At 39.7% G+C, this 25,174-nt stretch overlaps 1 protein-coding gene and 1 long non-coding RNA gene across 4 annotated transcripts in view; one reads left to right on the forward strand and one right to left on the reverse strand.

Moving 5' to 3' along the window:
• The window catches only part of tanc2a (tetratricopeptide repeat, ankyrin repeat and coiled-coil containing 2a), a 47,661-nt gene that overhangs the window by 1,739 nt on the left and 20,748 nt on the right, over positions 1–25,174 (forward strand). The window contains exons 2-7 of one of the 3 annotated variants that reach the window (XM_037089083.1): positions 642–733; positions 12,656–12,779; positions 12,886–12,993; positions 21,447–21,580; positions 22,861–23,029; positions 23,113–23,433. In XM_037089083.1, coding sequence (XP_036944978.1) covers positions 12,722–12,779; positions 12,886–12,993; positions 21,447–21,580; positions 22,861–23,029; positions 23,113–23,433 — 790 coding nt within the window. In that variant the 5' untranslated portion in view covers positions 642–733; positions 12,656–12,721. Of the gene's footprint in view, positions 1–641; positions 734–12,655; positions 12,780–12,885; positions 12,994–16,015; positions 17,456–21,446; positions 21,581–22,860; positions 23,030–23,112; positions 23,434–25,174 lie in introns of those variants that run through there. The other 2 variants (XM_037089082.1, XM_037089081.1) reach the window with 2 other exon arrangements.
• On the reverse strand, positions 1,585–8,664 carry LOC119014143. Its single transcript, XR_005072890.1, has 4 exons — positions 8,590–8,664; positions 4,428–4,504; positions 2,182–2,283; positions 1,585–1,850 (listed from the first exon to the last, which is right to left on the reverse strand). It is a non-coding gene; the product is annotated as an uncharacterized LOC119014143 (long non-coding RNA).

The raw sequence follows: 25,174 nt of genomic DNA on the forward strand, positions 1-25,174 counted from the left end.
GCTGACAGCTTTTGACATGTTTGTGCAGAAGGTGGCCTCTCTGACCAATTCTTTCTTTGCCGTATTTTGTCTTCTCGTGGTCTCCCTCTTTTCCTAGACATTGACAGTGCAGATGGGTGTAATCCCACGTTAATCTGCCTAACCCTGTAGTTCGTAGACTGGGTTTAACACTGCTCTGATTAAAAGCCCCCCCACCATGTCAGTCATTAGTTTAATTAGATCACTCACACAGCAACACTACTGCTAGCCTAATTAAAGTAATACATAACATAAGGTAAGTGCCATGACAATGCAATGTGACATGTTGGTTTTATATCACCTTAAACAAATATTACATAGTCCAAAAATGAGTTGGAAGATGTTATCTTAATGTTAGTAAATAGAGAATAATAGAGATTAAGAACAGACCACCGTCCGACTGATTTATTTCAGCATCTCAGACAGATGCATGTATCACAGAGGGACACTTGTTGTTCACTATGAGATGTACAAGACTGTAGCAACCCACAAACACCCATTAAAAGCAGCTAACATTAGCCAAATCATTTAATCTTTGTATCCTGTATGACAAGAAGGGGTCCCAATGGACAGCTTTTATGGATGCAGTCACCTTGCATATCATTAAAATATTGTGCCCCTAGATATACTGGAAAAGCTGGAGGTTCATCCACATGGTGGAAACATTCGTCCCCAGGTTTGTGCTACAAAGCTGCAATGGGGCCTCAAGCCAGAGGTAGGAGACAGGCTCGTCGTCCTTGCTCAAAATGTGTAAAAAAAAAGACAGCCAGCACACACCTCATGTCTTGTACATCTACCAACATGTCACGTTTACTATGCAGTGCATGCAGATGTTTAATTTAGTTTACATATCTTCAGGGATACAAATTACTTTTTGTTAACAAAAGACATCTTTTGCAAAAAAAAAAAGGATGTAATGAAAGCTTTGTTCACACTTTATCAATACCAATGGGGAAACTGATCTGTTTTTATAATAGCAAGCAATCTGACATCGAAGTTTACAAAAGCATTTTATCAAAAGGGACACATTTTTTTCAAAAGGAGGCACTTTTATTTATTTTTAAGTGACTTTGAATGTGTACTGTTTAAAATAGCAGGGCAATTTTGTTTACAAAAAAGCATTAAAATGAAAGCAATGCTTTTAAGGTTTTTGAGGAGAAAAAAAAAGGATTCAAATCGTAAATCGAGTTTGGTGTGAAAAAAATCGGAGATCACATTTTTAGGCCATATCGCCCAGCACTACCTGTTGATAATCATTTCTTTTTTACATATCTCCATATAAGTGACTAGTCAGACAATTCTTTGCCGTGTGCAGGGATGACCAGGAATATAAACTGTCCTGGGACTTTTTACTCAAAACCGGCCTGCCAAAAAACAGCCTGGAGAGAAACCTCCCACACAATCAATGTCATATTTGACAAGAATAAAGTGGTCAGTGTTTGGTGGGTAAATTATGCAGAACTATAAAATAAATTGAAACTTGTGTATCTTGTAGAATGGTGTTTTTAATTATTATATAACTATTGATGGTGTCAATCTAAAATGCCTTGATTGTCATTACACAGAGTACAGCAACATTTCAGTGGAACTCCTTAGTGGTTGGTGCTGTGCTGCCTTCTTCATCAGAGAGGTTAGGTCCATCATCAGTGTGAGGTCCTGGAAGATGTGTGTGCCCAGGAATTTGAAGGTGGCAAGAAGGTCGTGTTAGTCCCACGACAGTAGTGTCATCCAAAAACTTCATAATGACATTTGTGCAGTGGTTTGGTGTGTTGTCTTGGGTGTGGAGAGATTAGAGGAGAGGACTCGGCACCCGGCCCTGTGGAGCTCCAGTGCTGAAAGTCACAAATGGGGGGTGATGGGTGCCCAGCCCGACAGTCTATAATCGATGTTGTTGCAGCCTCAAGTTTAATTCAGTAACACTTGTTACTGTAAATTCAATCAAACCTCCATGTGCACAATGCCAATACTTGATCAATACAACTGTTCAACAAGTATAAACATGTAAACATGTAGAAAGCAATTTTTTTATATCTGCTCTGTCTGCAGTCTCTTAAGCACTGCAGCTGTTATACACAAGCGCTTAGCTAGCAGCAAAATGTTGTAAAATGACATAGTGACACACTTAAACAAAAGCTGTATGTATGTACAAAGTGTGTAGCTTACTTTGTCATGTTCCATTGTCTTAAAATGTGTCAGCCTCTTGTGAACTTTGCCTCTGGCTGAGATAAACCAGTCCCTCCTCCATTATCCAGCAGCACCTGTTCCCTGTGAATCAAAGAGGCAAGAGGACTCATACTGACTGACGTCTTCTTCATTCTCTCTAAACTTCACTCAGTTTTTTGATGTCAGCAATATTATGTCATTGGCAGGTCTGTGTCCACTGACATATCATGCGTTTTATAATCCATATAAAATGTACTCCTTTTCAGCTTTCACTGGGTAACATCACTCCAGATAATAACAAATATTCAGTACTCAGTATTCAATACCAGTTTGTTTACATGAATGCCACTGTAATTTTCCATATGCTTGCTTACTTACTAACTTAAGATATATATATATATTTTTTTTGTCATTTTTTTGTTTTTGACATGGAACATTGTTTTGCACTAAATGTGGTATTATATCCTTGGATGAGGTTTTACTTTTGTTATGAGGCAAAAGGCCCTCGATAGGACACAATAGGAAACAGCATGCATTTGACCTCTGGGCCAAAATACAGGTAGATTGCTCTGTCTGGTAGAAAAAAAATACAAAAACTCATCCAGAACCACAGAATGAAAGCCAGATAACATGGGATGCAAAAAACACACAAAAAAACACCCTTAACAAAATGTATGCAGTATGGATTAATACACTCAAAGTGATCCAAAAATGAAAGCAAAATGTAAATGTACCATCAGTTGCATGATGGTTAAAACATTGCAGTGACAGATATTGTGATATAGAAATAAAAAGGAAACCAATTAGTTGTTCATTTAGGAGACCTGTCTTGTTTACTCTTTTGCATATTACTGTTGCTCTTAAATAAAGCAAAAGTAGTGGAATGTAAAAAAAAAAAAAAATGCTTAACTTGATTTATCACCATTATAATCGAAAGAATACTCGATTACCAAAATAATCATAGCTGCAGACCTAATCACAACCGAATGGAAGGCGTGACTGCGTTTCAAGGCACATTCTCTGATACAGGCTGTGTGTGCATTTCTCTGGGGTTTGAGCGTTGTGATATTTTCACAGTATTTATTTAGCACCTATATGTGTGTTTTAAAAAAATGACTAAGGTTATTGCAGTTCACTTTGTACAGGTATTTGTTCTTCTCATTTTCTTCACAGCACCAAACAAGAACCTACTCACTACTCTGCACAGATAAACAGCACACAGCAGCTGATTGTTGGCATGAAGTGTCAGGATGGTGGACAAAAATGTATTTTTCTGTTAGCACGCCCTGCCCAGTATGCATGTTCAAAAAACTTAGAAGGTCACTATATTTTTTGGTCCATCAATATTTATTGCAGTTAGTTAAACTGAAATAAAGTTTGAACTGTTGGCTCATACCAAGTTATTGTGCACTGCGAACCAGCCTATGAATGCTACTCCGTGACACACAAAGCCAAAAAATGTTAACTTCCTAGGTATAAAATTGCTGCAAGATTCTGCATTGAATGGAAATAAAATGATTTAAAGGTGCAGCTCTGTTAGACTTTGCAGATGTTGGACCTAAATTCTGACGGTGAAATTAGGCATCAACAGCCACTTCATTGCATTTAGTTTGAACTTCCGAGCACTCCAAATTTTTTTTTTTTTTTTCTTCTAAAGTTATTTGAAGTTGACTGCAAGTTAATTTCAGATTAAAATATGCGTTTTTATTTTTATTTTTTTGTACTGTAGGACAATTTCATCTCCTGTTTCCACACAGGAGATGTTATTGAAATGTGATTTTTCTTACTGCCACGGGGGCCCAGGAGTGTGAATCTGTCCCATGAAGCTTCACATTACTTCAAAGCGTCTAAAAGTGAAAAAAGTTTCAAGCATGACACAAAGGTGAAAAGCTGGCATGTGAGTTGATCCTTTGTTGACTTATCTATGGGAACGTTTTTTGACGCACACACTCCCTTCCTGTCGGTGGGCAAGCTGAGGGGAGTCCTGAGCCATTACAGGAAGTCAGGACTGGCTTCTCTGGGGAAGAGCGATAAGAGTGTGTGTGTGTGTGTGTGTGTGTGTGTGTGTGTGTGTGTGTGTGTGTGTGTGTGTGTGTGTGTGTGTGTGTGTGTGTGTGTGTGTGTGTGTGTTACTGGCTCTCCTCCACTCTCAAATCGCAACTCTTTGTGTGATGTGTTGAAAAGGGACCCCTCTAAGGTGTTGGGGAAGAGGGGGCAATCATTCGGTGCAAACCCCGCTGACTTACAAGAGAAGCAGGGTGAAAGCATCTCCCAGCATGCCCTGCATCATCCTAGAATCCCCATGAGGACCTAGTGAGAAAGACTGAAAAAACACACACAGATGATAGATATCATCTCGGAACAGGTAGAAGAATTTGAATTGAATTTGCATGTAATTCAGCATTTTGGACTCATGCAGGCAGCTGGGTGAGGGTGTTCTCACTGTAGGAATAGTGGCGATTTGAGCCAAATGCTGATATCAGTTCGTCCCTTCAAGATGTCATGGGCTGTCAGTTGGGCTTTTTCTTTGGGATTGTTGTGGCCTAACGCCTGACACTGGACTGAATGACGATTGCAGAAGCTCACACAGCAGACTAAAGCCAGATGTTAGTGGGTGTTTGTCGAGTATGAAATGAGAGCAAGTCATTCCGTCACCCTTATTTACCAAAATTTGACCTTGTTTGATTTTACACGAATTGGTTCTTGGTATCACTGTCAAACCTGCTGTTTAAAAGATGTTGGCATGAAAGATAATTCCACTTTATTACAATACAGTGTTTAGCTTGTAGTTAGAATTCTGACTGTATGGGTTCTTATTTTGTACTTGTCTCCTCCATTGAAGAGATTTAAGAGAAAATAACAAAGAACTATGTGCAAAACAATGTCTGTCAGTGTAAGCCTTTTTAACGTTTTCCATCAACCTTTTCATGGAAAACCTCCTGGAACATCTGATAGTAGTGTAAGGAGTGAAGGCAGCCTTTCTTAAAGTGTTGTCCGCAGACCACTGGGGGTCCATAGTGGTCAGTTAGTAGGCAAAAGAGATTGCGTTTAGAATTAGCATGTTTCTCAAAAGTGTTGATTTTGAGCATTTTGAGTGATATATATGTGTTGTTAGCATTAAATATACTTGCATGTAAATTCAAACGTTATCATTTGAATTAGCTGTTTAGTTGTGTTGTCAGCAGTGTAGCGAGAGTTTTGCAACGCTGCCTGCGTAACATATCCAGGTATTAAGAATTATGTAAAAAATGATTAGCGGTGGACCGCAATGTGATATTAAAATTCTCCATTTTGGAGCCGGCATTCACGGATGTCTCAGAGCAGCAGCACCATTCTTCCCACTAAAATGGCAACAAAGACAATCTTGAGCGAGTCGGCTGTGCTTTTGTAAGACTGTCATCTAATTAGGCTGTCATTTGTAATACTCTGTTGAGGTAGGCCAATTGCTGGGAAGTTATGTGGTCCGTGAGTTTCCTTTTTTTTATTGCTTAAGTGGTCCCTGGTCTGAAGAAGTTTGAGAATCACTGTGCTCAGGGAAATGTTACAAACTAACAGCATTAGTACAATTTATCCTGAGAGGAACATGACTGTTGTGTGTTCCACATTTCATGGGAATCTATGTAGGTATTTCAAAAATAGTGTGGTGGTTTAGTGGTGCTAAAGGAAAGTCAGAACACCTAAGACAACAGAATACATCATCTGGGAAACATGAACATCTGTAAAGTGCCAAAACATCTTTAAGATGTTGAGATGAATTTGAACCCACTGGCACCTTTGGGAGACTCTTAATTGCAATGCTTGTTGCAGAGGACTTTGTTTAGTCAGTTTAGGTCAGGTCAGGAAAGGTATTTAAATGAGAATGGAGTATATTAGTATTAGTATAATAAATTGGTATTAGTGATAAATGATATTAGTTAGGGACGCAACTTCCATTGTTAATTAATCTGACGATTATTTTCTCAATAAAACAATTTGTTGCTTGACCCACAATATGTCAGAAAATGGTGAAAAATGTTGATTATTACTTTCCAAAACCCAAGATATCCTCAGATGTCTTGTTTTGTCCACAACCCAAAGACATTCACTTTATTGTCATGGAAGAACAAAGGACTTTTTTTTTACTTATCAAAAATCAAAAACAAAACAATTTATCATTACAGCTCTGAATATAGTGAACTGTGTAATATTTTGTCTTTTCAAGGCGTAATTTTGTTTGTTTCACAGTCAAGCCAAAATGTTTGTATCTATTTATGAGTAACCTGTATAGCACACTTAATAAAAAAGTGTTATTTAAGTTATTAGAATGATTAAAACACATATTTCATTATGACTTAAATCAAAAACATGTTGTGCTTTAAGTAGCAAAGATAAAAACATTTGACCAGATAATTTAGATAAATCTGTACATGATTATATTCTTTCTCCAATGGTAGTATTAAAAACAGTTTTAAGCAGTAATTGGGTCGTCCATCTGTGCTGTCTATGTGCGTGCTGTGTGTGTGTGCGTGCTGTGTGTGTGTGTGTGTGTGTGTGTGTGTGTGTGTGTGTGTGTGTGTGTGTGTGTGTGTGTGTGACAAAAGACAAAAGTTGGAGGAGGTCAGATGGAGCAGTAACTGACGACAGATGGTGTGTTTGTGTGGGTAGGTGTGTGTGTGTGTGTGTGTGTGTGTGTGTGTGTGTGTGTGTCTGTGTGTGTGTGTTTGAGAGAGAGAGAGAGAGAGAGACACATACACACATGAATAAACTTCTCACCACGTCAGTGCTGAGTCACATTTACTGGCTGCAGATTGCCATAAGTGACTCAGTACAGTTTCCTCATTTCCCACATCTCTTTTAAATTTACCCTTTTTCACCATTTTCACGTTGAGTGCACAGTTAAACCTCCCAACACTCACGGTGCACACTCCTGACATACTTTTATAGATAAGCAAATTAAGTAAGCATCTTAGTTGATGAAAGAGCCAACTCGGCAATTTGCTCTACTATTCATATTTGTGAATGGTTTAGTCTTTCATTTAAACTTCAGAGGCTCAAAGACAGTGAAACAGTGGAGGTGTAGCTATATATTCAGATGTTGTTAGAGACCAGAGTGAATGTTTCATTTACTTTTCGACAGAAAAATGGTTTTATATCAAGACAAATGGTGCTTCATGTCAGCTTATGTGACGATATGAGACAATATTTTAGCACTATATTTAAGAAAACTTTAATGACAAAATATGCTTCTAACTTTGAATTGAAGCTGCGTGTGTCCTTCTAACTGAAGCCCTTTCTACAAATTGAAAGTAAAAAGATAAAAACAGTATACGTAACACAAATTAAGTGCAAACAATAAATGCAAACCATAATCAAAGTCATACCCTCCCAATACTGTTCGTGCATGATTACTCCCAAGTAATCCATGAGTATAGTTATATATTCTATATTATTTAGTCTTATTTCATTGTTCTCTCTCAGCCAGACACAAAGGAGTGTTGCTCTATTTTCCTAGTCACTGGCTTATATGTCTCCAGGGAATTTATTTTTTACAGCCTTGGTTTTTAGACTCAGTCACATCATTCCTGCGTGCTTGTCATCAAGGATTAACACACTGACACACATGCAAGGCTCAGCTAGCCTCTGCTGTGTGTGTGTGTGTGTGTGTGTGTGTGTGTGTGTCTGTGTCTCTGTGTACATTCGAAGACCAACGCAACATCTGACTGCTGCAACTAGAAGCGTTTGTGGGAAGCGTTGTTTAGCTTATTCCTAGACTATCCATGCAGATATCAAACACAGAAGTGTTGCATACTGACAGTAGTGTCTTATCTTACCAGTAAGTCAGCAACAAACCAAGTATGATCCATTCCCCATGTTCATATACACAGAAGGAATAGTAGTAGAGAGAGAGAAAAGAGGAAGAGAGTAGGAGAATACACTGCTGTCTGCCACATGCCACACATTGTTACAGGAGCACAATTTGATAATCGCCATGGTGGTGTTGTTTCCGAAAAATCATAATTATGTTGCTCAAGGGCCATCGTTGCAACTGACAGATAATGTGTTTTTTTTTTTGTTTGTTTGTATTTTTTTTATGACAGAGCTTGGGGACTTGGGGAAACAGACCAGAAAAACACACACATGGGAGAAGTCATAATTTGTATCTTGTGGTTAACATTGTGACAGGAGCTACTGCAGCCCAAACCACCTTTTCCTGAACCTAACCAACTCATTTTGTTGCCTGAATCCAACCAAACAGTGACAGGAAGCTGATGATGGTAAACCAAAAATGATAAGTGAACTTAGTGTGGAAATGATAAATCAACAGCAGAATAATAATTTCCAATAACATGATACAATCCTCGGTCTCCTTGGTGAGTGTCTGTTTGCTACTGAATTTAACCGAATTTAAAAAAGAAAAAGATAATTTACCTTTGAGCCATCTTTTCCCATTGTTACTGATCTTTTCATTTCGTCCTGAATTGTGAAGCTGTTTGTAAAGTCAGTTTAGGTGCTATGAATTAATCATTGATAGTGTGAGTGATGATTGAGAATCACACAATGATGGTTTTCAGCCACATGTGATAATTTACAGGTGCTATAAATAACCACAGCTGTGCAAAACTGTCACATGTAATGATAGACTTCTGCCGATGGAGAACACGGATGATAAAACTGCATTTGTCCTGTGTTTTTTTTTTTTTTTAGTGGTGAGACGAGAGGAAGTATCAGTATGCAAACAGATTATTAAGGGTGCTATATATCAACTTGGAAAAGGGACTTTTTGCAGGTGTGTAAATATGATGAAAGGAATGCCAATGCATCTTTCTGTCTCTTCGTCTGCAATGTTATGTCTTAAAAACTTGTATGTAACACGCTGATCTGTACCCTGTCATTTACATTACAGCATGGACAACATGGCTACTGCTAGCGGAGTAAAATACCTAGTTGTATTGATAGATAGGCAGCTTTTGTTACTTGCTGATCTAGCAGAAAACATGCCCTGATGGTCAGGGGAACAGACTTTGACACAACACCAGCAGTCTCCATCAAGTGGCCGCCTGTCCGTCCCTTCACAGTCATTCCACTGTTACCTTGAGATATCTCGCTGGTAGATCAGTGCCTTTTCTTGTTTCAATTTGTGCAATGGCAGACGTTAAAGGCTTCGGTATACATGGCTGGTGTCATTTTTCTACAGCTGTTACACTGTGCAGTTGGTCAGAATAAGTTAAATCAAACATGAAATGCTGTTGCCATTTAAAGATGTCTGATAAAGTTGGAATGATCTCCAACCTGAGACTGAATAGAAAACAAGGAACAGATCCACAGGCCGAAGCTCAGTGACTGAGCATGCAGCCTGACAGTAGCTTAAATGTAAGTGAGTTTCTGTGTGCAGCACACACAGAGCCGTTTTGAGTTTAGTCATTTTGCTCCGTAGACATTTTGCTGGTGAACCACCAGGTGGAAGAGAGTCTAAATCCTGTCTAGTCCTGCCACAACAGATTCAGACTTACATCCCTTGTGAACATTTTACAAAATGGAGAACTCAGAACAAAACATTATAGGAAACAGTCAAAGGAAATCTGTGATGCAGCTTATATTTTATGAACGCAGAGTTGTTGATCTGTCAAAGAAACATTCCTTAACTAATTTCATACAGGCAGACTGTAGCCCAACTATGCCAATAATTCACAGGTTCCTGCTTCTCTAATTTAAATATTTGGACATTTTTTCATTATATTTGTGCAGGTGAAAGCTCTTGGAAGTTTTGTGAAAACTCTGAGGTTGTTAACCCTGTGATGAGAGAAACTGAGTTTTGCGTTTCAGAAAGGGAAGTAATTTAAACTCTGGGTCTGTTACTGCGGTAACTTACTATGTGAATATAATCTGCTCACTGGCAGGTTTACCTTCACAGGGCTGACCCTGAATTAGCAGTGCCCTGGTTCCCTCGACAAAAAGCCAGTGGGATTCTTCCATTGAATTTTGGCTTATTGCACGACATAAGTTCATGATGTGTACATGTTTGAGCAAGATAATCCTGATAGAAAATACATCACGGTTACATGACTTCAACGTCCCCAACACTAAATGACTTACTACACTGTAGTACTGTAAAAATTGTTAGCCACCAACTTTTTTTTATCATTTATTATTTTCATTATTATTTTTTTTTATTATAACATGGGGTATTTTGTGACTAATTTATGTTTTAGAACATAACATGAAAATATCTTAAGCCCTGTCTTAACCGCAGACTTTTTTTTACATTTAGCTGAAAACTCATTGACTTGGAAACCGGGTAACTCTTAAAGTGAAACTCTCACCAAAAAGCAACCAAGGCTTTTTTTTGTGAAAGTATATGAGTCAAACCTTCATGTAAAAGCATAATTACGACAAAAGAGGCACTTTTAAGATTTACTGTAGTTTCGTTTTTGGGCAAGCTAATTTTCAGTGGAGTGCAGGGGCACTCGTACACTAGCATCAAAATCGCTATTTTTAAAATACTAAGAAGGCTCGACACAACATGAAAATTTGCTTGTAGTATCACCAGGGTCTCTACACATGAACACGAGCATTGAGAACATTGTTTGTGTACACAGAGTTTACTAACGAAGAGTTTTTGAACAACCCACATTAGCAGCTGTATCTTCGGCACGCCGCTGTCATGGCAGACAAAAAGTGTCGATCTCTGAGTGCGACCTAACAGGAAGGCTTTAGGAGTGGTCCACCATTACTCTCCTTCCTGTTAGGTCGCACCTGGGGATCGACACTGCTTTTTGGCAAAAGTTTCACTTTAAGTGCAAAAATGCTGAATTATTTCTGGGTTTTAGGACTCAATCCTGCAACACGCTTATTTCTATATACGTAACACACTGTAAGAAATACTATTCAGCAAGCCTTCAGGATCAGGATCAGGATCAACAAACGATATTGTGTTAGCAGCGCTTTATATATCGTGGAAATGGAAAAACACATATTCTCTCACGTTCAAATCACATTTTTCTTTATTCAGATTAGGTAGATCGCTGCATAAAACATCAGTTACGGATAGATTTTGCTCACTGCATCAGCGTCCATGTCTGCGTGTGTTGGATAAATGAATAAATCACCTTTTGCTCAGATGTTGCTCCACATGTGAAGTTGTGTTGCGTGTGTGTTTTCACACAGCACACACGCAACAAGAAGCTACACAGTGGGTGAACAGGGTTATTTTCTAATACGTATTCTCATTAATGGATCGCTTAGCAACGGTAGACGGTTACCTAGCAACAACAGCACCAGCCAGCGAGCCGGGTGTGTTCAAAAGTTGCAGTAGTAAAAGAAGAGAGGGGGGGGTGTGAGTGTGAGTGAGTAATAATTCTACTGCCAGCTGGACAAATGAGAGATTTTGCAGAGTCAGCTACTCATAAAGTATATTTAAAACACACGTGGCCATACACACACGCAAACAGTGACAGATGCTTACAGCAGGATCGTTTATAAAGGCACTTTCACATCAGAGACTTGCATTGTTGATTGATAGTGATGATTATCCATCATTCATCATCATCCAAAACACAATTTTGGGAATGATTTGATATTTATGTAATTGATTATGTCAGGCTGTAAAGTATATATGCTTTTATGAAAGATGCGTGTTAAATAGCTCTATATCCCAACAGTCATCCCTGTTATTGAGTGGTCAGTAACCCATGTCTCTCCTCCCCCTGTTCATGCAGTAAAAGAGAAAAGACTTAGTTGGAATCATTAACATTTGTCTCAAATGTTTCCAAATAGTGCTTCTTTAGTAGAGGCAGTCTCAGTCCAGCAGAGGAGGTTAAATGAAAGCACTGATAAAATATAAAGCTAATAATCTGTGATGACTTCCTCTGCTCTGGGCTCTCAGTTCTCTGTACAGATGGTTTGCTGCTCCACTCCAACGCAAATTTGCACGTTAGAGTTGACTGAAGTTAGATGTAAACAGATGTACCTCAGCCAGCAAGTGAAACCTGCTGATCACAGTGATTCCACTGGAATGAAGAATTCCCTTTGTGGTGGTTGAATAGGTTAAATTGATTATCGTCACATTTGTGAGTTTGAATCATTTAGGTCCTTGCCGTCGCCAAAGTATGTCTGACATGGTGCCAATTCATATTGCATGCAATCCACAGACTTTTCACTTGAAGTGTCTCTTGTTTGTTGATTAATTCAGCATAACTTTTCTACATTAAAATAACAACTTCTGTAACAATCAGTATTTGCCTACCAACTCCTCTAAAGCTTATTAATTAACTGAAGTATTGCTTTTTGTCTAATCATGTCTGAAAAACAAAAAAAGCTGGGCTGTGAACTCATCCCTTCTGATAAGCACATACAGTGACTTCAATTCAAGCAAGTCAGAAGAATGTCATTCTTACACAATTTTTAAGCACTGTCAGAGGAGTATATAGATTAATATGAATTTAAATTAAGTTACTTCACTGACTCTCTGTCTCTCTGTCTCTCTCTCTCTCCCTAGGGGTTGTTGGTACGTGTGTGTGTGCGTGCGTGTTTGTGTGTGTGAGACCTGTTGTCGTAAGCAGTCATGTTCCGAAACAGCCTGAAGATGTTGCTGGGAGGTAAAAGCCGCAAGAACAACAGTGGTCAGTACTTTCATGTGTTACTACATTGTAAATGATATTTTTTGAGTTGTGTAAATCACAAATATGGTCATTCAGAAGCTCTCTGTCTCAATGTCTCTCACAACAGGCAGCAGTAGCATCGAGTCGGATGGGTCAGAGGTCAGGATGATGGAGGGATTCACTCGTTCGCTTCCCTCTTCTCCCCTGCTCAATCTTCGCCTGGCAAAAAGAACTTGTAGGTCTCTCTGGCAATCTGATGACAAACAGTTTGGCACACTCACATACTGTATACATACAGCAATCTGTCACAAGTCAAATAAAGACACACACTCATACAGCACAAACAAGACAACAGATCACACAGAGGGAGAAACAGATTGCAGTATCCTGCTGAACTGCCGGAAGCTACAAGGCTAACATTAGCAAACGCCATATTCTGTGACTGTAGAGAAGTCAGACCACAGACGGAACCAGGATACACTCTAAAGCATTAGCATCGCAGCATGTAGGCAAGGCTCAATAGTCTTGCATAGCCAGTGACTGCAGCCATTCTGTTTTATGAGTTTAAGGGGACCTGAAAACCTAATTTCTCAATCAGATTATTCCTATCTGTGATGTGATCGTACACGAACACACTAGTTTCTGCCTATGTCAGGTCAGTTTTTCTCTATTTCACGTGAAAAGTTTGCTGTATGAGTGATGGGGGGTGAAACCCTGGTTTGAAAAACATAAAAAAAATAATTAAAAGTGTCTTCAGAAACGATTCATTCCAAAGATGGGTGGAGACGGCCTCTCTTCTGGTCCACAGAGCAGGCCACAGCTCTGCCAGGGGAGGATGGACGAACACCTAGATATAAGATGGCCTATGTTAGCAGGTACAGGACTCCCAAAGTTAACAAGCTGACTTCTGCCTCTTATGCCTAGCCAGTCCCAAGGCACAGCCTGAATATGTCCCCCAGACCCACACGATCGATTCCAAAATACTACAAAAAAGAGATAAACCACACGTCTAGTTAGTCAAAATAACAAAACACACAAACAGAGTTTGACCGGGGCGTAGTGTGAGTTTCAAATAGCTGACTATATTTCCGTAAGAAAAAAAGGAACTGCTTCCCTCTCTCGTCTCTCTCTGTGCTCCAACGTGCGCCTGACGCTGCTCCGTGTTGCCGCGGTTGGTTGCTGTCCCGCTCAGCTTCGTCTCGGCGTCCGACAGTTTCCTCCACCGTCACACTCCGTCCTGGCTCCGACACGCCGCCCACTCTGCCCACCGTCTGCGGCCTCAGCTGGAAAACAGGGATGTCAAACTTTTCTGTGCACCAGTTAGGATTGTGAAACGTTTGAATCCAAATCTGTTGTGTTCCTTTTCGTCTTCTCTCCAACTCTCTGACTCCCATTCTGCTGTATGCACACACACAGCTGTGACCTGTTACACTGTGTCTGGCAGCAGAGGGGGGTTTGACCTTTGACCCGGTTGATTGCCCATCTGCACCGTAGTGAGAGAGAAAGCACAGAAATGTAATTGAACCTCATGCTCTACTCTACTCTACTCTGCTCTGCTCTGCTCTGCTCTACTCTCCTGCTGCCCCTCCTCTTCCTCCTCCTCAGGGTTGAATGACAGGCTTCTACTAAACATTACCATGTGGAGTCTCTCTTTGACTCTTTTTCAATGTCTCCCTGCTTGGTCTCCGTCAAAACAGGAACAAAATGAGCTAAGGCAACATCTTACAGTCACACCATGCCCACATACACAAATGCTCAGATTTCTGTTTATATATCTAATTTCTAATAGAAATGTGTAAAAAAAAAAATGCTTTTTAAATGTGTAGCAACTACTAAAAATCAAACCATAGTAACTATATTGTGGCTGTATTGCCACATTAAGTAACTATACTCAGGTTTGGTGATCTCTCTGTGATTTTTGGAGTTTCCTGATGAACAAAATCTCAACTGAACCTATTAGCAAACAGCTGCTCAATGATACATCTAGCAGTTACAGAGCAACATTAGATACATCATTCATTTGAAATCCTTGTTTTCAGCCACTTGGTGAGTCCAGCAGTCCAATATTCACTCTATTTTAGCTTGCTTTGGTCTCTGCAGACTCTCGAAAATAGTTTTGCTCATTAGCTACCTAATGTTCCGCTATGTTCACCAGCTAGTTGGTAACTGTATCTGTCTGCTGCTGACTTCTTAGCAGATGGTGTATGGTGGGTTTTCAGAGCTTTGCGCTCAATAGTGATGTGAGAAAAGCAGTGAGACTGAACCAACATAATAAAGTAGCAGGCAGGAAATCTAGAAAAATCACCAGAAACTCGCTATGAAGTCATGTAAAGCCAAAGGGAGCTGCAGATTCAGGGGATAATTCTCTGCTGGTTCAGGAGCAACCATTGTCACATTGTCTTCATTTTGTAATTTGTTTCATTATTTTTCACTAAAACATTGATTATAGCTACTTAAAAATGTATTATTTCTTTATTAAAAATGATAATGTTAGGAGGGCAGGAGGACATCATCAAAACAGAGATGTATCCAGTTGTTTTTAATATATATATTATTTAATGAAACTAATTTATATAGACAAGAATATGCATTTTGATATTGCATTTTCTCCTATTTCCTGACTGTTATTGAAAGACATTTTTATGCATTACTGACCACAACACGACCACTTAAACCTATTTTAACCCAACTGACAAAACTGCAAGTGTATGCCAAAGGTCAGGTACGTCTGTCACTAGTATCCAAAGCATCATTCATGTTGTTTTGGGAACAGTGATGTACATCATATTCAAAGTCACTGACAATCGACCTATTCAGTTATTTTGGTTTGTGTTGGAAAACCCTGTATGGTCAAAGGCCAGTGGTCTCATTCTGTTACCCCTGGTAGACATTTTGCCATATCCTTCTATTGTTGGGTCCCTTGAAAGTGCTACAAAAATCCAAGTTGTTATTATTGTCATTATTGTCATTATTATTATTATTATTATTATTATTATTATTATTATTATTATTATTATTATTATTAGGTTTAAGGTTCCAGGGCATTGATTCCAGAAAAAAAGTCTACTTTTTACAGTTTGTCGCCAGCCTAAACACGTTCTCTACTTGACTACTTATTTGTCAGGTAGATTTTCTTTTACTTTTCTCACATACCATCTTTTTCTCTGGACTTTCTTTTGAATGTTCTTCTTGGAAATCCGTCTCCTCTCCTTCTGCCTTTGAAAAGTTTTTTTGTTTTTCTTTGTTGATTGAAAATAAGTCAGATTTTGAAATTTTTGGAACATTTAACTGATGTTTATTGGAATCCAACTCTTTATTTAGTTTCTTTCTTCTTTCCTCGTTCTCTCCACATTTTCTGGACTAATGTGGATTACAGACTTCCCTCTTCACTGTGATTTGTGGTCAGATGCTCCTCTTCTTGGAAAAGGAGTCTTACTTTAATTGCAGCATTTCCTTGCTCTGCTGACTGTTTTTCTTCTGTAAGAAGAAAGAGGACCAGACTGTCTTTCTTAACTTTGCTTGTGCCTCTCAACACGTAGCAGATTGCTCTCTCCGTGGAGCTCCTCCTGCAGTCCTTCCCTTTCTCTCCTGTGTGCATGTGTTTTGGGTTGGAGGAGGGGAGGTTTTGATTCGCGGTGCAGTCAGGCGAGGGAGGTCGTCTTACAGACCAGATATGGAGGCTCCGCTGTTGAAAGAAAAACTTTTCTAACACTTGGGAACTTCACTTCACTGCACTTCTGACCAAAAAGGAGATCGTCTTGGAGGAGATTTACTTCTTCCTTCTTATGCTTTAGTTGATGTTTTCTGCTTGGTTTTGGAGGCTCTACCTGTGAATGAAAAGGAATGCATTTTTGGGATGAAAAGGACAATAACCAGTGGATTACACCATCACCAGCTGTGAGTTGCGGTCATGTTTAAAAGTGTCTGGATTGTGGTTGCAGGTCTGACAGTAACAGCATTCCTTTACTGAACGTATGAGTAGTTTGGCTGTTAGCACAGTATTCATATCTTTTGACTATCCTGCTTATGAACTGCAGTCATTCTGCTTCAGAGGCTGGAGTACCTCGTTTTTATTCTCCTGGAGAATCTCTTCTCCTCCTTTTATCTTCGTTCCAACCTCCCTCCACTTCTTGCCCTCTTTCCTTTGTGTACTCTGGAGAAAGAGGAGCTCGGGACCAAAAAAAAAAAGAGGACAGAATGGTGATGTCATCATGTTTGTTTTAATTTTCACCAAGAAAGCTTACTGGACAGGACAAACGGCACAGCAGCATTTCAACATACAAAACTAACTGCGAAGTTAAAGAGCGTTGCTATCATTCATCATGGTAACTCTTGTTGTTCTGAATAGCAGCCCTGTGATTTGTTGACTCCGCCCTCTACTGGGACCATCCTGAACCAATCGGAACTCCGCTGCCAACTAGCTATGGACTGCACGGCGGCAATTTTGAAAACATGCGCCCGCTCCAGATCCAAGTGGCGTCGGCACGGGCGGTCCTCCGTTCATCGCCAGTGGAGACCGGTGCGTTGCTGTTGTGGCGACGATGTCACAGCAGAAGAGGTGGTCAGTCATGCGTCCTCCATCCTACGGTGCTTGTTGTTCTATGTCTGCTGTTGTCTGTCCCACGAAGAGAGCCCCGAGCTTGGTCAGGTGTGGGTAGATCGTCCGGTAGGAAGAAGAGGAGGAAGTGAGGATGAAGGTGAGCATGAAGGACTCTCTCTCTTTTCCAGTGTTCTTGTTTCAGCAAACAGGTTTCTACTGAGGTCTAATGGGCTTGTGCCATTAGTCCAAATAACTCTGATGACATCATCAGCGTTTCTGTTTTTGTTTTTTAACTTGGGATGACCTGGGATGTTCCCTTTAGAATCACAAAATACATCATACTACTATAAACTTTGACAGGCTGTATTTCTTGTGAGGAGCAAATCTGACTTCACTGCACCTTTTAATGCAAAACACGAACAATTTCTACCACCAGGAGCCTGTTGATCAAAATAAAACTAAAGACATGCGTAGCGTGGGATCATGGGAGTTGTCTTCATTGGTAAGGAATTATGATTACCAATGGAAATTGTGTCAGGCAGAAAAGTTCACAGAAGCGCTAATGTTTTAAAGTTGAATTCACGTCAAGTTAAGTCTCCTTTGTTGACTTCCTTCCTCACTCTCTGACTATCTGGGAAGTTTTAGCACAAGGCAGGCAGAGTTAGCTTGAGAAATATGACAGAATTCTTTAGGTTTGAACACTGGAGACATTTAGGATACTGTCAGTGCGCAGCTCAACAAAATACATAAGACGTCTTGTCATTTTTAGACTTCTTCATACAGAAATGTTACAATTCATGTCTTTAAGAATGTAGAGACATTAATTCAGTCTCAATTGTTAAGACTAAGTCTTTACATTGTGTACATCAAAGTAATGTTTTAGTCAAAAAGGATGTAGGTGATAGCTTGTAACATGAGTTGTCCTAAGTTAAGACAGTCCCAGAAATGGCTGTGTGAGTAGTTCTGCTGTCTTTGCACAGTCAATCCAATGGTCACATTTGTGAGAAGAATCGCCCGAAAAGAACAATAGCCTGTTTTTTGTTCTTTGTTTTAGTCTAAAGAGGCACAGCATCTCATCTTGTCACAAAAGATGAAGCCATAAAAAGTCAGTCAAACAGTTTGTGGATATTACTTTGTTCACTCTGTTTGCATGTCATGTCTCTGTTTGTCAGGGCTGTAACCGACAGACACCCCAAGGAGAGGCCACCTTTATTGAAGAGGTGGAAGCCTGCCCCTGCTATACAATACTACAGGAAACCAGGACTGATTCGAAATCCTGATTCATTTGTGCTACTGTAGTTGACAAGCTAACAATGCAACACTGGCTAGAGGGTTAGCACTAGTGTCCTACAAGTTCTCTGACAGATTGATTGTAAAAGATTTCTGTGTTAAAGGTTTTGTGGGAAAACGATCTTGCAGCGGGCCTTAAAGGAGATCAATGATGCTTTTCTGCTTCTTTCCTCTCCTTCGGTGTTTTACATAGGTTCATGTGAATGTAAAAGATCTTGAAAATTGAAACGCCCAAGGTTCGCACCAAGCGGGAGCACCTCTCTCCCGCAGAAAACACGGCTCCTGAAACATCCTCCTCGTCGGTATTTTGCATAGTTAATGCAAATATTTGTGGTTGAAGTGAAGCTAACTGGAGGCTGCAAACACGGATGAGCTGTGCTGGGTCAGACACGCGTGAGCTGACCAGTCAGGTTATTTGAAACAGGGGACCTTAAAGAGACAGGAGCTCAAATGGAGCGTCTCACAATTAACAGAAGCCGTCCGTGTCAGCCAGCTTTATAGATGGTGAGTTGTGACTTGCGTAGCCCTCATAACCACAAAGAAATTTCAAAGTGTCAGGTTACTTGATTTTGGTTGAGGGTAACCCAAGCAGACCCAAATTTTGAAAAAAAAAAAAAAAAAAGGATGAAAAAAAAATGTCCTGTCTGATTGTTCTTGGCAACCTTGACAACAGTAATCTTTGTTTTAAATATTTATGCATTGGATACCTGCCATAACAAAAACCCTCACTAAAGACTGAGGACCTGGATCAACAAGCAACAGGGGGCATCGTCTTTGAAATATCACATATATCTCCAGTAGCTGTTACGAGGCGCTTCTTCCCAAAGAAACCGGAGATGCTTAATTTATATCAGAACTGTAAAAGGTATAATGTATATACTGTATATGTAATATATTTATATAAACAAAAGGACAGAGAAAATAAAGAATATAGGAAAGAGAGTGAGGGATGGAAGATGAGGATCAAGTATGGAGATGACAGAGGAGGGAAGGAGGAAAGCAAGGGAGGATCGACAGAAGGAAAGCTTCAGTAGTTAACTAGACAGAAATGGAAAAGTCTGTGCGCTCTGTATCTGATCTTTCCATTTTATTTTTCTTGTTCTAAAAACGATCCACACACCCTGTCATTGACTGACCACGAACGCACATGCATGCATGTCCGCGCATACTCGTGCATTTTATTTTAAGTGTGTGTGTGCGTGTGTCCGCGATACTTTCCTGGTATTTCGTCCAACAGTCAGCAATTTATAGCTGTAATTATAGACTTTCAGAGAGTATGAGCTTTCATGCTGTGGCACACAGTCAGTGTGTGTGTGTGTGTGTGTGTGTGTGTGTGTGTGTGTGTGTGTGTGTGTGTGTGTGTGTCTGTGTGTCTGTGCGTCTGTGTGTGTGTATATATACATATACATACATACATACACACACATACACACACAAACATATCCCGTCGATAGAGTAAATAAGAAAAAATTAAAACAACTGTCAAGCCGCCCTTATCTGAGGCTCGTAGCTGCTATTTATCAAAGATACTTTAAGTGCACAAGTGCTATGATTAAATTGCTAACGATAAGAACACTCAAGCATTCATTGGGGGGGTTAGGAGGGAGTCCTGCTATGCAGGGTCAAGGTGAAGTCTGAACAAGTCTTGATTCGTTTGCGGAAAATCGAGAGTGATTCCGCTGTCCTGACATTGGTCGGGAGTTTGTTCCATCACTGAGGTTTTGTTTGCTCTCAGCGATGGAGGTACCAGCCAGCCTGCTAATCTAGTAGAATTGGGTCAAGGGAATAGGTGGTGGCACGGTTAGGCATCATTAGTGTGAGAACGTCTTCAGAGGAGAGAGGGCTGAAGGAGGTAAAGCCATCGGAGGTGAGGGTTGGATGAGGTGTTTTGTGGATGGGCACAGGAGTAAATGAGGAGCTGATGTATTTTACTTTCTTGGTAAAGTAAGTTGCAAAGTCATCAGCAGTGAGGGGGAGGGGTAGGAGGGAAGAGAATAAGGAGAAAAGTTTCCTGGGGTTGGAGGCAGACAAGTTGATCTTTGACAGGTGGAAGGCAGATTTGGCTGCTGGTACAGTTGAGATGAGGAGGCCAGTTCCTTCTCCTCGCCTCAAATCACCTACAGTACACCTGTACACACACACACACACACACACACACACACACACACACACACACACATAGTTCAGTTTGAAACTGTACAGTTGTGCTTTGAACTAAAATGATAGTGTCTTAAATGTTCACCATCTTAGTTTAGTGGGTTAGCATGCTAACATTTGCTAATTATTACAGCTGAGGCTGTTGGAAATGTCATCAGTTTTGTAGGAGTTTGGTTGTAATCATGGCAAAACAGCAGACTGACAAATGGAGCTACTAGCTGGTGGCCGTGCAACATCTAGACGTTTATGAGTCAGATATTATTCTCTGCAGTTGATGGAGACTAAAATGGACCTAAAAGAAGAGTGAGTGACTCTTACAAGTTAACAAGTTTCTCCTTACTAGTTTAATAATAATAATATCTACTACTACTACTACTACTACTACTACTACTACTGCTACTACTACTAATGTCGTAATAATAATAATAATAATAATAATAATAATAATAATAATAATAATAATAATAATAATAATAATAATAAAATATGTCTGTTTTCTGTTCACAGCTTTTTCCATATCCTTTAGTAATAAAATATGCCAAAAGTTTGAGTCCAAAAATCTGCTTTGGCTTATGCTCCACGTTAAAGCTGCTCTCTGAATTTCCTCAAGCTACTTTGTTATTTACAGTTCAATTTGCTGTGACAAACCGAAACCTTACAAAAAAACCTTTCCCTGTTTTCTTCACTTGCTCCCTCTCCAGCTGAGGATGAAGAGTTAGGACCCCCTCCCTCGGTAGACGAGGCAGCTGATGCGCTGATGACCAGGCTGGGTTTCCTGCTCGGGGAAAAGGTAACCGCTGGAGATCCACCTTATCACGCCCAGGATGATGGACAGGTAATCAAGTCACACACAGATACACATATGCTAAATATTTCATGACAGAGACAATTGAGTGTCCTGCAGTTAAAACAGATTTCATAAACCACTATATATATAGTGGATGGTAACAATGTACGTCATACTCAAAGACTGCAATTACAGGTCATTTTGATAACATTTTAATGTATTCAATGGGGGATTCTCCTTGATTTGTGTATATATACTACCGGTCAAAAGTTTTAGAACACCCCAGTTTTTCCATTTATTTATTTAAATGTATGCAGTTTAATGTCTCATTGTACTCTCAAATTAAATCATAGAACAAATAAAAAATTGAAGTTAAAAAAGAAATCATAGAATCAAATTATAAACCAAAATGTATATAATGCATATATAAAGTTCTTCCCAGCTCTGTTGCAGAGGTTCCCAAAAATGTGAGGCTCTTTGCTTTCACTCTTCTGTCCAGTTCATACCAAACCAGATGGGTTTAGTTCTGGAGAATGTGCTGGCCACGCCACGTTTTCAAGCTTACCATCATTTTCTTTTTGCCTTAGGCAGATCCGGCATGACTTGGATTTATGTTTTTTAAACCTCTTGCAGTTAAGAAATTACCTTTGTACCATTTCAAGAAAAATTGGGGCGTTCTAAAAACTTTGACGTCAATGTTAAGACTTTTTTTATTCAAACTTTAGGCACAGCAGTGTAGTCTCTATGGGTTCTAGGAGGGCTTGTGCTAACATGTGTTCCATAGGGTTGTTTATCTGTCTTAGGAAGGAGGTCATCCTTCAGGTAATCACAAACATTCACATTTGGAGATCTATGGCTTTCACTGGACAAAAAGGGGAGGAAAAATTGTTATCTGAAAAGTAACTAAACTCGTAACAAAATCTGTGAAACAAATGTAGTGAAGTAAAATGTAAAATATTTGCCTCTGAGATGTAGTTGAGTTGAAGAAGAAATTGGCATAACATGGAAATGCATAACTAAAGATAAGTTAAAAATAGTTGTATTAATTATCAGAATTAAGTGTTATTATATTGTATTATTAAATTATATAATATTATATTGTACTATAGTGTATTTTATTTTATTTTATTTTATTTTATTTTATTTATTTATTTATTTTATTAATTGCACTTTTTGAGGCCCAGTGCCACTGTTTTTATTCTGCTCTTGTAAGACCGGAGATTGTTTCACATATGGAAGAAAAAAACTAAGAGGAACAATTAAAATTTAACATATGGTATATACTGTAAATGGAAATGAAAACAAAATCTCTCCTTTTTTCCCCACAGAGGATCTCCCCTTCCTCCAGTTTGGCCAGCAGCAGCAGCTCCCCCTGCTCCACACTGCCACCTCCTGCTGGGGGGGAGGGCAACAACAACAACAAGCACGCCTCCTCGAACTATGCCTCCGTCACATCCCCCACCTCCACACTGGAGAGCAGAGACAGCGGCATCATAGGTGACATACTATAGATGCAGCTTCTTCAGAAAAGACCCCTTACACAGTGAAATCATTAACCCTGTTGCCACACTGTCTTCCAGCCACGTTGACCAGCTATTCTGCTGAGTCAGCAGCGGAGCGGGACGATAACACTAAGTATCCCAGCGATGGTTACCATGGAAGCAACCAGAACCTCTGGCAGCAGGTGGGCCGGCCGGTGGTGGCCCCCACCTCCTCTTCATATGTGATCGCTGAAGGAACAGTGAATGACGGCTTCCTGTACAGTGCGGAGGACAACATGGCCGCCTCCACATACAGCCTCAACAAACTCCATCCAGATAGAGCGACTGGGTCCGTCTACTCACTGGGCTCCACCCACTCCATCCCTCTCTACCTCATGCCACGCCCCAATTCAGTCGCTGGTAAGATGGCGTGTGTGTGTGTGTGTGTGTGCGCGCGCGTGCGTGTGTGTGTGTGTGTGTGTGTGAATCAAGTGGTTTCCAGTCCTGCAGTGTACTCACACACACTCTTTCCTGTTAGGAAGGAAGTTCACGACTCTTTCCAACTAAAGTTGGTTCACCAGTGATAGTGAACAAATGAAGCCCTGCTTCAATTGTTATCATATATCCACTCTGGGTTTAAATCAAGGCTTGTAACGAACATGGTTCAATAGTTTTCTATACTCACAGCCTCATTTCACCATAATTATTACCAGCAAGGTTCCAAACAATTGCTCTCTCAATGTAGTTTTCCACCACTACAGTTCAGAATAATACAAAAGAACTAAATTCAATCTTTTTTTGACTCAGTGACATGATGATAATGAATAGAAAAAGTGCATCCACTGTGGTATTTTCATTAGAATGCCAACACTGCTAAAAACCTTTGAAAGCCAAATTAATCAATATTTTGTATCATTATCATCATCAAGACTTTTGTCCACAATTTTACATCGAGACAGTGGTAAAAAAAAAAAAAATGTTAGCATCACAACCCCCCGCAAGATGACCCATTTTAATGTCAAAATTTTATCCATTAAGGACATATAACTTTTTGAAAGCCTAGAAGATATCACATTTAACCGCTTATACATAACTCTTTGTTCATAATGAAACCACAGGTATGATCAATACCTTTCGATATTATAATATGAATATTGGGAATAGTTACTCTGCATCCAAACTTGATGTAGGACATGGACAGGCTGGCTTGGCATCATTAATGAAACAGTCGGACTTGCTCATTAGATTAAAAAAAGAGTGTACTAACCCTACCAAGGCTTACAGAATATCTCATTTATACAGAAATGTAAAAACATAGTAATAATGTGTAGATTCAAAACAACAGAGACGGCACCTGGGTGACATCTCATCCTGCATTTCCTCTTTTCCTCTCTCTGTTACTTATTAAAAAAACATGAGCACTTTTGAAAAGGAAGGAAGGAAGAAGGAAGTGACATGTATGAAGCTTTTCACGACACACACACATACACAGGATACGAGACACAGCCAGCGCTGACATTCTTTGTTGTGTTGGAGGATTCTAACTGGATTGATTGGACCAAACGTTCGGTAGGTTTCCCCTCTGTTTTGTTGGGAATAGAGACAACCTGAAGTTTCCAGCATTTATCAAAACTTTGTTAGCCTTCAGATCTGCTTTATAGTAACTGTACTGGAAGTTAAGACATGGTTCTCCTTGGATGAGATCCTAAACATCCTGTACTTAACTAGTGACAAACAAGAAAATGAAGACAAAGCTAGATTTTCTTTAAAATTGTTTTACTTTTACTTTCATCGTCGATCATTACCCAGATTGGAAACAGACCTTTCAGTGTTTTGTTTGTGGTTGACTTTAGGTAGTAGCTTTAGCTTGCTTTATATTTGCATGCTTTGGTCCCCAAAGGTGAAGGACCTTTGTGATGTGGTTCTCACTGGCATCAAAACTGCGTTGCATTCACATATTGTAAAGTTTTGCGCCATTTAGGGGAAAAAAAAGTTTTGACACTGTGATGTTGCCAGGGAACTAGCTGAGTATCCAGGAAGTCCTTGCCAAGAAATAGTCCCATACTCCCTTAAAACGATGTCGTTATCATGTTAGGTTTCTGTTTGAATTAAGCTCACCAAATGTATCATGTTAATAGGTGAACTTCAGAAGTGCTGCTAG

This window comes from Acanthopagrus latus, chromosome 23 (assembly GCF_904848185.1).
Source record: "Acanthopagrus latus isolate v.2019 chromosome 23, fAcaLat1.1, whole genome shotgun sequence".
NCBI lineage: Eukaryota > Metazoa > Chordata > Actinopteri > Spariformes > Sparidae > Acanthopagrus > Acanthopagrus latus.